Genomic DNA, 13,224 nt, shown 5'->3' with positions numbered 1-13,224 from the left:
ACACTTGATAGATGCTTTGGAAATCACCTGCTTGTTTAGTGACATAGCTAAGCAGACAATGATCTGAGAATAAACAGTTTATTAGAAGACATGACTTCTTATCTCTGTTCTGATTGTTTGCTTCATTAACTTGTTGATATCAGTCACAGACTAGACTAAGTTTTTTGCAGGCTGTCTTTTGCTCCCTGGAACTTGAAATATTTCATTGGGGCCCAGAGACAGTACTGCAAAACAAATTACATGCAACAGGGTTATTCACTTAGGGACTTTTATAAACCAAGTACATAAAAGAAGTTCCGGAATCAATTTTTAAGGAAACTTCTAGAAGCAACCTGTTTCTGAACAAATCCATTAATACAGTTTATTTGTTAGCACTATTACTAATATCCAGTAGTATCTTGAGCCCTAAATTAGATTTCATGTCCTACAATGCTAGGTGTACCAAAGAGCGCTCCGTTAAACCTGGCTACAATGCCAGTGCACAGAAGTGTGAGTTAGTAATCTCAGCAGAGATACAAGAAAAGAAAGAGAAGATAGACGTGACTTCTCTGAAGCTACACAGCAGATCCAGGGTTTCTAATTCAGCTTTTCTGATTCCAAGACCAATATATCTACCAACTCCAGTGACTGAATAGACTGTAATCTAAACAAAAGTTTCTTTTCCCTCCATGAAATATGTTTGCTAATTTTACAATAACACAAAATGTTTCACCTTTATGAATTTTAGTAGCAATGATCAGCAATTTTAATTCACATGAAAATCACATTTTGATAATTAAGATATAATACAAGGGAAACAGTTTGCTGAAAAGGTCCTGAAGATTCATCACCATAAGCCTCTTAAAAGCTCTGTGACTTGGCATTTTCTCAACAGATCTGTGTATTCTTCGTAAATCACAGCAATCTGAGTAACTGCTAATTAAACGTGTATTTAAGACAAAATATCTACTGTAGCTTTTCAGATTATTTTTTCAACAGCAATACAAAGTTTAAGCCAAGGGCATACTGAAAACTCTTACACATCAGTTTGAGGGCAGTGAAAGAATGGGATTGAAACAACTGTAATTAAGAAGGAAGTATCACTTGGGGAGAGCAAGGAAAGAGTGAAGGAAAGGACAGATGAAAAAAATCAAATTATTTTCACTGGCAAGGACAACCCAGTGTTGAAAGGCAGGCAAAGACAGACTATGCATGACTACAGCATGATACTTTGCCTCCAAAGAAGTATTCCATGATTAAGGAAAACAAGCTAGTATATGAGAGGTAAACTAAATTAGGATTTATGCTACATCCTTTGAAATATTAACAGAAGTTATTACTATGTTGGTAAGCAAGTACCTCTAGGACATACACACCAATTTAAATAAATGACAAAGTTTCTAAGTTCACTGAAGCAATGACGTGCACAAATGCACATGTATATATTCAATATTAATATTACTAAGAATTTTCTGTGTTTGTGTTGCTTGGTAGAAATGCAAGCTCTCGGATTATGAAAGGAAGAAATCTTACAAGCGTATCACACTGTCCAAATAAAGCAGATGTACTGCTTCTCTTTTTAATGGTTTTCTGACAGGCCCATGCTTATCATTGGATAGTGACAATTACTTTCTCAAAAGGGACGGTATGATTTTTTTGTTTATTTAGGGTTTTTTTAATAAGAAGCCAACCATTATTCCTTACTCAAGCATTTATTATACATTCCTTTTTATTGCATTTGGATTTCCAGATCTTTTGTATATTTCAAAGATGAAAATTCTCTGCTTAATGTAGAAACATGTTTTTAAACTGAAAATGGAATTCCTCATCTGGAGGAAAACAACATCGGCTTTTACAGGTTCCTGGACTCATCTACGAGTAGTATCAATAACAATAGGGACCGTAGAAAGGGTGCTCACAGGTACCATACCATCACTTTGAGAAAAAGGAGTTACTGCTTTCCTTGGATTAAGGTGGACTTCCTTCCTGCACAAGTAGACCAAAATAAAACCTCACAGGGCACTGAGTTTCTTTAGTAAAAATTTCAACTTTTGTATTCCAACAAGAAAATGTAGTTTTCTATTACGTTGCATATTTTTCCCACTAGCTTTACTTTAAGCCTGCACATGTTGAATTATCTGTAATTTGATGCACTACACAGCAGAAAAGTGAAAGCAAATGTGGCTTAAAAGACAAAAATGCATCTGAAGACTACCGACAATTTTTTTCTAGGAGTTCTAAACACAGAAGAAACACTTCATAGTCTACTCCTTTAAATTCTGTCATGAAAAACTGTAAAGGAAGAACAACTTCAAAGAAGAGAAACTTAACGAAACCTAATAAGTGAATGCCTAGAAAGCATTAACAACATACACTGGAGTAGCTTAAATCTCTCTCCTTTCCTCAATCAGTTAAAAGAAAATTCATAGGCAACAAAGTGTTATAACAACATTGTCTTGTCTTTTTACATTATAAGGATGGATATAGAACATTTTTTTGTAAACTATTTTTAAATAACAACCGTAGTGAGCACTGAGTCAAGATACAACCAGCAGGAATCAAATACTCTTAAGCTGCTTGACTGGCCAAATAGTTGCCATTGGTCATACTTACTTTTGAAAGGTGATGTTCAGATGAAAATCCCAAGCCATAGACTGTATTTGCCCTGCTGTCTGCCCATTGGCCAAACTTCTGGGATGTTTTAGTAAATGTCATATTGGGGGTTATAGTGCTATTTATTATTGCCTGAAAAAAAAGTAATAGTTGTAAAAAAGGGGTTCTGTGGTTTTGATTTTTTTTTAAAAGACTACTCAATAATTGAAAATGCCAGTATTATAGACAAGTATCTGTGTACACTGAATGAGACAAACTTGCAACTAGGGAACAGTTTTACTTTAATTCAATCACAGCTAAAATTATGAAAGCATATATTGGCATATATTCTTTAAAAGGAGCAAAAAGAGGAAGGGGCACCTGTTAGCGATTGCAAGCAGTCATTTAATAGTTAGCAAGTCTAAAAAAAAGTCCTTTAAAGCATCCACATAGGCTAATGAGATCAGAATAGAAGAACTAACAGAGTCTTTTTTTGTCTCGCAAGTGTATTTCTTTGTCCCCTAAAGCAATGCCTCTCAAGATCCACTGTAAGCTCCACAGTTGCATTCCTCCCATTGCATATGCAATCCTCACTGGAAAACATGCAATAAAACAAGAAGCACAATTTATTTTTAAGTTTCTGTATTGCAAGAATCTGTTTTTCCTTTATACACACACAAACATGACTAACAGTGACAGAGTCATACACCAACTACAGAAGAAGAGCTACTCTTAGAATTGATATTTCTTCTCTAGTTCTTGTTATGTATAGGATGGAAGAAGCGCATCTTCCAGCATACAGCTTCTGCTAATGTAAACAAAAAAATACAGCTATTCAATTATGTGCTATTCCACTAAAACCAACTAAAGTTTTACCATGGATTCCACCATTATTTTCATCACATTAAAGTTTGTCTAATATATTCTAAATCTGTGATGTGGAACTGTCCAGTTGACTTAAAGTATGTCAGGATAAAGTCTTATAATGACACCACTGGGTCCCATTTAACTAAAAAATTGATGGCTATTACAGTTTATAACCAGCCAACGTGAGAAAGACAGACTAGCCATAAAACCAGATATGTGTATTGGAAGTGAAATGCAGGCATGCTTTCTCATCTGTCTGATGGTACTAAGAGTTTCAGCAACATTTGTTAAATAATTCACAGCTTTTTTCATAAAACACTGGTTAGTAGGTGCTTTGTAACACCCACGTGAAAGAGAATGTCCTTAAAACTTCCCAGAAAATAGCATACACTGTGAGCAGAACAGTTCAGGAAGAATCTTTCTTACATGCCAGTTATTGTGTTATTGTCAATATGGGTCCTACTGTCTCACACTACAGAGCTGGGAATCTTTTGAACATCAGTGTGTATGTGTTTTGTTCTGCTCCCATGAAGCCATAACCCCTGCCTTGCCCCCAGAGTTCAGAGCCAGTGATTACTGTAGAATCCTAGAGCAGCAACAAAATTCACAGGGTCCAAACCAACTTCTCTGTTGAAGATAAAGAAATCTTAATTTTATTCTTTGAGTAGCAGGAACTGGGCTGATGTGTAGAGAATAACAATATTATCTCTGGATGGTGATGGTGAGAAACTTCAACATCCGAGAGACCAAGTACTGCTCTCCCAAGCTCGAAATTTCCTAGAAGTCAAATCCAGCCTATACTACTTGTGTGAGATGGCCTTCAAGATGGACATTAAAGTGAGTGGTTATGTTTACTTAGCATCCTTTGCTTCTGCTGAGATTTAGGTAGCACTGGAGCACAGCTACCATCAACATCAAACTTTCCTCTGAATTCTACAGGGCAAGCCTATAAAAATTACAGCTGAGGGATCAGCTAAGCCCAAAAACAGCTGCCATGTGCATATGCTGATTCTCAGATGAAGTGGGGAAGAGGAGTATTGCAAGAAAGTTCAGAAGAACACATTGTATTGCAACATGTAGAAAAGCAAGCAAAGATACTGCAGCACAGATGAATTTAACAAAACTGGCATCTTCTACAGTGGCTTTGGCAGCTCCACTATGCTCGCATTAAATTGGAAGAGTGTCCTGGTTTGGTGTAGAGCAGAGCCAACTTTCTGTTCAGTGAGAGAGGCTCTTGCTTATACTTGTTGCTGTGGCAACCAGGGTCAGCTGACTTGGTTGTTTAATCTGTGGAGGGGTCACACCTGCGGAGAGTAGTGGACAGGTCAGGTGACCCAAAACTGACCAATAGGGTATTCCATCCCATCTGCCATGCTCAGTATAAAAGCTGAGGGATCAAAGGGTTATCTTTGTTCTTTAATGGCTCTTCCCCTCCTTCCCTGTGGTTGATGTCTGAGTAGGACCCTGTCTGTTTGTCTGATTTTGATCCTGATCTGTGCATTCCAGAATCTAGATACAGGGTCCACTTCCCATCCATTGCTGAGTTCAGTGTGGGACTTCCCCAGTGCCTGCTGGTGATACTTTCCTGGTAACTTGATATGGTTTTGTATATATTGTATTTATTTCATTATTTCCTTTTTATTATTAATATTTCATTAAAATAGTTTGGTTCCTTCTAAACTCATAAATCTCTCTATCTTTCTCCTTCCTCACCTTGGTGAGAGAGGTGGGGAAGAGCATCTGTCATCTTGTCATTGACCAATACAGTCCAAACCATGACAGACTTATTGGCGCCCAATGTGGGGTATGAGCAGAGCTTCACCAGAGCTATGACAGAGTGCCTGAATAGTTTGAATTCCAGCTTGCCCAGGGAGAACAGACAGTTCATATTATGTCATTCTTGAGCGAAATGTTATATCGTGCCTTTAGAGAGCATTGTTTGAAGTTAATTGATGCAGCGCTGCTTAACTTGACCAATATGTTGCGTGGTTTATGTGCTATTTGTATGCGGTGGTTTAAATGTACTATTTTGGTGTGGATTGGCATTTAGATGTATAACATGATTACTTGGATAACAGTTCTACCCGCATATCTTGGGCATCATGTGATGGATTCTATTACTAATTACACATTTGGTTTCACCTGGGGAAGGTTTACTTTGCCCTTTAATGCTTATGCCAAAGAGCTAGGGGATGTAATGCTTTTGGGCTGTTTAGAAAATGAATATTACTTTCATAAGATTGTGATTTTGTTGCTGATTTCCCTGAATGTGTTGCAGGGGTGGTTTTGTGTTAAACATAAGTGGGTATTGTGTTACATGTGCTGCTGCTACTCAAATCCCACGGGCCAATTCACAGATGGCACAGGCACAAACCACTCCCCAAGCCACCCCCATCAGCACTGGCCATGACCCCGCCTGTACCAGGGGAAGCCACACCCTTGGCTACCCTGGCACCAGTGGCACTGCCCCCTCCCACCCCCATGAGGCATCAGCTGTGCAGGCCACGCTCCTGCCCATCCTGGCACCAGTCAGTCAGCAGTGTGTGGTAAAAGTTACTCTACCACCTGCATGGGTACCAGTCACTCACCAGACACCTGTATCACAAGCCCCTCCCCTGCCTGTATTGACACAGGCCCCTCCAGCCTTGACAACAAGCACTGTCACTAGTCCAGCTGCTTTGACAATGAGTACTGCTGCTACTCAAACTCTATCATCAGAACCAGTACAAGTTGCCTCAGTGACCAGGAAGCAGAAAAGGAGATCAGGTCATTCCCCAGCCCCTTATGTCAAAGACCAGCAAAGCCAGGAAGCATGGGAGAGGGTCCTTCTTGGGCAGCATCAATGCAGGAGAAGGAATCAGATGCAGAGATAATCGTTAAATCATTCTCTATGAAGGATTTGAAAAACATGAGGAAGGACTGTCATGAAGGGGAAACACTTATCTCCTGCTTGCTCCGATGCTGGGACAATGGGGCTGATACCATAGACTTAGATAGGGAGGCTAAGCAGCTGGGAAACCTGGCTAAGGAGGGAGGTATTGATAAAGTGACTGAGAAGAAAACAAACGCTCTCAGTCTCTGGAGGTGACTGCTATCAGCCATAAAGGGCAGGGTATCCCTTTAAGGATGATATTGAATGCTGTCGAAGCAGATGGACCAGCATGGAAAAAGGTATTAAATACCTGAGGGAACTGGCTGTGTGAGAGGTGATTTATGGTGACTGGCAAGTGAATGTAGACCCTGGTGAAATGCCATGCAAATAACCTATGTTGCGGAAGTTTGTGCAGAGTGCACCATCAGTGTATTCCCATACATTGTCAATACTGGTTTGTGGAGGATCTGATGCTGATGCACCAACTGTAAATGAAGTGGCTAACAAGGTACGACAGTATGAAAAGGGGTATGTCCCCTCACTGTGGAGGCTGTGAAAACTGAGAAAATGACTGAGGAAATGGAAAACAACAAAGAGAATAGCTGAGCAAAATGAGAAACTGGCTGAGAAAAATGAAAAATTGTTTGATAAACTGTTTGAAAAACTGTCCAGGATGGAGAAAGAATCCAACTCTTCCCCTGAACGGACCCACACCACAGTCATTAAGAAAAGACACGCTCCTATGAAACCGACTCAAGAGAAACAGGACCCACTCAGAGATTTCCTGTGCCTTTGCGTCTGCAACTATGGAGAGGACATGAGTAAGTGGGATAAAAAACCTACCCCGGCCCTACAGGCAGGAGTGCTTGAGGTGCAAGGTAAAGCAGATGGAAGAAAGAATGTTTCCAGGAGGATGGCTGCTCCAGTCCACAGTTCTCTGGTCCATGAGGGAACTCATCTGCTAATTGTAGATGTTGTTCTCAACATCAGGGTTGCCCTGCCTCCAGCCAGGAGGAGGAGAGGGACAACTGAGTTTATTGGACTGTGCGGATTCGATGGCCTGGCACATTAGAGCCACCAAAGTATAAAGCCCTTGTGGACACTGGTGCACAGAGTACCCTATTGCCATTGAATCATAAAGGGACAAAATTTGTCACTATGTCTGGAGTGATGGAGGGATATCAAGAACTGACTGTATTGGAAGCTGAAGTGAGCCTGAATGAGAATAAATGGGAGAAGCACCTCATTGTGACTGGCCCAGATGCTCCGTGCATCCTTGGCATAGACTGCCTCAGGAGAGGGTATTTCAAAGACCAGAAAGGGTATGGGTGGGCTTTTGGTATAGCAGCTGGAGAGACTGAGGACACTACACAGCTGTCTACCTTACCTGGCCTTTCAGATGACCCTTCTGTGGTGGGACTGATGAAGGTTAAAGAACAGCAGGTGCCAATTGCCACTGCCACAGTGCATCAATGACAGTGTCGCACTAACTGAAACTCTCTGATTCCCATCCAGAACCTGATTCATCAGCTAGAGACCCAAGGAGTCATCAGCAAGACTCCCTCACCCTTTAACAGCCCTAGATGGCTAGTGCAAAAATCTCACGGAGACTGGAGATTAACAGTAGACTATGGTGACCTGAATGAAGTCACACCACCACTGAGTGCTGCTGTGCCAGACATGCTAGAACTCCAATGTGAACTGGAGTCCAAGGCAGCCAAGTGGTATGCTACAATTGACATTGCTAATGCATTTTTCTATATTCCTGTAGCAGCAGAGTGCAGGCCACAGTTTGCTTTCACCTGGACAGGCATCCAGTACACCTGGAATCGACTGCCCCAGGGGTGGAAACACAGCCCTACTCTTTGCCATGGGGTGATCCAGACTGCACTGCAGAAGGGTGGAGCTCCAGAACACCTGCAATACATTGATGACATCATTGTGTGGGGTAATACAGCAGAAGAAGTTTTCAAGAAAGGTAAGAAAATTATCAAGATCCTTCTGAAAGCAGGTTTTGCTGTAAAAAGAGGTAAGGCCAAGGGACCTGCATGAGACATCCAGTTCTTGGGAATTAAGTGGCAAGATAAGCGTCGCCAGATCCCAGTGGATGTGATTAACAAAATAACAGCTATGTCCCCACCTACTAAGAACAAGGAAACACAACCCTTCTTAGGCACTGTGGGTTTCTGGAGAATGCATGTTCCAGGTGATAGGTTGTGAAGCCTCTCTATGAAGTGACTAGAAAGAAGAATGAGTTTACATGGGGTCCTGAGCAATGACAGGCCTTTGAGCAAATGAAACGAGATTGTGCATGCAGTAGCCCTTGGACCAGTCCGAACAGGATGGGACATTAAAAATGTGCTCTGCACTGCAGCCGGGGACAATGGGCCTCCCTGGAGCCTCTGGCAGAGAGCACCAGGGAAGACTCGAGGTCAACCCCTAGGATTCTGGAGTCCTGGATACAAAGGCTCCGAGGCCAACTATACCCCAACTGAGAGAGAAATCTTGGCAGCATATGAAGGAGTCAAGTCAGAGCTGCTTCAGAGGTAATTGGTACTGAAGCACAGCTCCTCCTGGTGCCCTGATTACTAGTCCTGGGATGGATGTTCAAGTTCCTTCTACTCATCATGCCACTGATGCTACCTGGAGTAAGTGGGTTGCCCTAATCACCCACTGGGCTCGAATAGGAAACCCAAATCATCCAGGAATTGTAGAAGTGATCACACACTGGCCCAAAGGCAAAGACTTTGGAATGCCACTAGAGGAGGTGGTGACACGTGCTGAGGAAGCCCCACCACATAATGAACTCTCAGATAATGAGAAACAGTATGCTCTGTTCACTGATGGATCTTGTCGTATTGTAGGAAAGCATCAAAAGTGGAAAGCTGCTGTATGGAGTCCCATATGAGAAGTCGCAGAAGCTGCTGAAGGAGAAGGTGAATGGAGTCAATTTGCAGAAGTAAAAGCCATCCAGCTGTCTTTAGACATTGCTGAATGAGAAAAGTGGCCAATACTCTATCTCTACACTGACTCATGGATGGTGGCAAATGCTCTGTGGGGATGGTTAAAGCAGTGGAAGCAGAGCAACTGGCAGCACAAAGGTAAACCCATCTGGGCTGCTGAATTATGGCAAGATATTGCTGACAGCTAGGGAAACTAGTCATGAAAGTATGCCATGTAGATGCCCACATACCCATGAATCGGGCCACTGAGGAACATCGAAACAATCAGCAAGTGGATCAGGCTGCTAAGATCTTCCAGACAGATTTGGACTGGGAACATAAAGGTGAACTATTTTTAGCTTGGTGAGCCCATGATACTTCAGGTCATTGAGGAAGGGATGCAACATATCAACGGGCCCGTGACCAAGGTGTGGATTTAACCATGGATGCTATTGCGCAGGTTATCCACGATTGTGAAACGTGTGCTGAAATCAAGCAAGCTAAATGGTTAAAACCTTTGTGGTATGGGGGACGATGGCTGAAATATAAGTATGGGGAGGCTTGGCAAATTGACTATATCACACTCCCTCAAACCCCCCAGGGTAAGCTCTTTGTGCTTACTATGGTGGAAGGAAGCATCGGATGGTTGGAAATCTATGCCATGCCCCATGCCACTGCCCGGAATACCATCCTGGGCCTTGAAAGGCAAGTCTTGTGGTGACATGGCACTCCAGAAAGAATTGAGTCAGACAAGGGGACTCATTTCAGAACCAATCTTGTACGTACTTGGGAAAAGCACATGGCATTGAGTAGGTATGTGATGTACCAGTGTCTGGGAAAATTGAGTGATACAATGGATTGTTAAAAACTACCCTGAAAGCAGTGGGGGTGGTGGATCCTTTAAAAATTGGGACAAGCATTTAGCACAAGCTACCTGGTTAGTTAACACCAGGGGATCCATCAATTGAGCTGGTCCTGCTCAGTCAGACCTTTTACATATATTAGAAGGGGATAAAGTCCCTGTGTTGCATGAAAGGAATATGCTGGGGAAAACTGTTTGGGTTTTTCCTGCCTCAGGCAAAGGCAAACCCATTTGTGGGACTGTTTTTGCTCAAGGACCTGTATGTACTTGGTGGGTAATGCTGGACAATGGAGAAATTCAATGTCTACCTCAAGGAAATTTGACCCTGGGTGAGAATACATAATTCTGAGCTGTATGACATTAATTGTTATATGATACTAACAGTGTTCAATAAGTGTTTTTCAGGATAACATAGTAGTAATGAAACCTGAGCTAGCTTCATCAAGTGGCATCCAGCAAGACTCTTTAGACATGCTACCCATGGGCGCAAATCACAATGAATTTCATACCATCTTTACTACCCTGAGAATCTGCTAGGATGCATGAAATCCTGCAGTTATGAACTAAATGGACTTATCAAACTTTTGTGATTAAGATAAATCATAAATGAGTGACCTTCATGTATCTATCTATATGTGGGTCTATAGATTTGATAGATAAAAGTATTAGTGATCATAGAATCAAAGAATGATAGAGGTTGGAAGGGACCTCTGGAGATCATCTAGTCCAACCCCCCTGCCAGAGCAGATTGCACAGGAACGCGTCCAGGCCTGTTTTGAATGTCTCCAGAGATGAAGACTCCACCACCTCTCTGGGCAGCCTGTTCCAGTGCTCTGCCACCCTCAAAGTAAAGAAGTTCCTCCTCATGTTTAGGTGGAACTTCCTATGTCCAAGTTTGTGCCTGTTACCTCTTGTCCTGTCCCTGGGCACCACTGAAAAGAGCCTGGCCCCATCCTCCTGACACCCACCCTTTAAGTATTTATAAGCATTGATAAGGTCCCCCCTCAGCCATCTTTTTTCCAGACTGAAAAGACCCAAATCCTTCAGCCTTTTATCATAAGAGAGATGTTCCAGGCCCCTAATCATCTTGGTAGCCCTTTGCTGCGCCCTCTCCAGCAGCTCCCTGTCCCTCTTGAACTGGGGAGCCCAGAACTGGACACAGTGCTCCAGGTGCGGCCTCACCAAGGCAGAGTAGAGGGGGAGGATGACCTCCCTCGACCTGCTGGCCACACTCTTCTTGATGCAGCCCAGGATGCCATTGGCCTTCTTGGCCACAAGGACACATTGCTGTACTGGTGCATGGGGTTATTCCTCCCCAGGTGCAGGACCATACACTTGCCCTTCTTGAATTGCATAAAGTTTCCCCCCGCCCAACTCTCTGTGCCCCTAATCACGACCCTCTGAGCTCTCTCTTTCAGCCAGTTTTCAATCCACCCCACTGTCCATTCATCTAAGCCACTCTTCCTAAGCTTCCCTATGAGGGTGCTGTGGGAGACCATGTCGAATGCCTTGCTGAAGTCAAGGTAGACAACATCCACTGCCCTCCCCTCAATCTATCCATCCAGTCATGCCATCATAGAAGGCTAGCAGATTAGTCAGGCATGATTTCCCCTTGGTGAATCCATGTTGACTACTTCTGATAGCTTTCTTTTCCTCCACATGCCTTGAGATGATGCCCAGAACGAGCTGTTCCATCATCTTTCCAGGGATGGAGGTGAGGCTGACAGGCCTGTAGTTCCCCGGCTCCTCCTTCTTCCCCTTTTTGAAGACCAGAGTGACATTGACTTTCCTCCAGTCCTCAGACACCTCGCCTGTTCTCCAGGACCTTTCAAAGATGATGGAGAGTGGCTCAGCAATGACTTCTGCCAGCTCCCTCAGCACTCTCGGGTGCATCCCATCGGGACCCATGGACTTGTGGATATCCAGTTGACTGAATTGGTCTCTCACTTGATCCTCCTCAACCAAGGGGAAGTCTACCTTCATCTAGACTTTCCCTGTTAATTTCTCCAAAAATCTGGGACTCCTGAGGGCTGGCCTGAGCAGTAACGACCGAAGCAAAGGCAGCATTCAGTAACTCCGCCTTCTCCGCATCTTCTGTCACCATGGCTCCTGTCTCATGCAACAGTGGGCCCACAACTTCTCTAGTTTTTGTTTTGCCTCCAATATACTTGTAGAAGCCCTTCCTGTTGAGCTTGACCTCCCTTGCCAGGTTTAATTCCAAGGAGGCCTTGGCTTTCCTCGTTTCATCCCTGCTTACTCTGACAGCATTCTTGCAATCTTCCCAAATGGTCAGTCCCTTCTTCCACGTGCTGTAAACGTCCTTCTTCCACTTGAGCTTTTTCAGAAGCTCCCTGCTCAGCCATGCAGGTCTCCTGTGTCCCTTGCCTGATTTCTTGCTCTTTGGGATGGATGCACCGATCCTGAGCTTGGAGGAAGTGGTGTTTGAATACCAACCAGCTCTCTTGAGCCCCCCTGCCTTCCAGAGCCCTAGCCCATGGGATCTCTCCAAGCATGATGGAAGTGTTCTGCATCGCCAAGTGATCTGAGCATGATGCAAATGGTATGGAATAAGGTGTGGAATGTCCTGGTTTGGGGTGGGGTGGAGTGGAGCCAACTTTCTGTCCAGTGAGAGAGGCTCTTGCTTATACTTGTTGCTGTGGCAACCAGGGTCAGCTGACTTGGTTGTTTAATCTGTGGAGGGGTCACACCTGCGGAGAGTAGTGGACAGGTCAGGTGACCCAAAACTGACCAATAGGGTATTCCATCTCATCTGCCATGCTCAGTATAAAAGCTGAGGGATCAAAGGGTTATCTTTGTTCTTTAATGGCTCTTCCCCCCCCCATGATTGATGTCTGAGTAGGACCCTGTCTGTTTGTCTGATTTTGATCCTGATCTGTGCATTCCAGAATCTAGATACAGGGTCCACTTCCCATCCATTGCTGAGTTCAGTGTGGGACTTCCCCAGTGCCTGCTGGTGATACTTTCCTGGGAACTTGATATGGTTTTGTATATATTGTATTTATTTCATTATTTCCTTTTTATTTTATTATTAATATTTCATTAAAGTAGTGTAGTTTTTAACTCATACATTTCTTTATATCTTTCCTTTC

The 13,224-nt window shown here is 43.2% G+C and overlaps 1 protein-coding gene across 1 annotated transcript in view; it reads right to left on the bottom strand.

The window, feature by feature from the left end:
* Window positions 1-13,224, bottom strand: part of LOC128901977 (homer protein homolog 1-like) — a 104,207-nt gene that overhangs the window by 84,155 nt on the left and 6,828 nt on the right. The window contains exon 2 of the mRNA XM_054184197.1: window positions 2,593-2,724. Coding sequence (XP_054040172.1) covers window positions 2,593-2,694 — 102 coding nt within the window. The 5' untranslated portion in view covers window positions 2,695-2,724. The remainder of the gene's footprint in view (window positions 1-2,592; window positions 2,725-13,224) is intronic.

Source organism: Rissa tridactyla, chromosome W (assembly GCF_028500815.1).
Source record: "Rissa tridactyla isolate bRisTri1 chromosome W, bRisTri1.patW.cur.20221130, whole genome shotgun sequence".
NCBI classification, from domain to species: domain Eukaryota; kingdom Metazoa; phylum Chordata; class Aves; order Charadriiformes; family Laridae; genus Rissa; species Rissa tridactyla.
The sequence above is the reverse complement of the archived record's forward strand: the minus strand, read 5'-3'. Positions and strand labels throughout refer to the sequence as shown.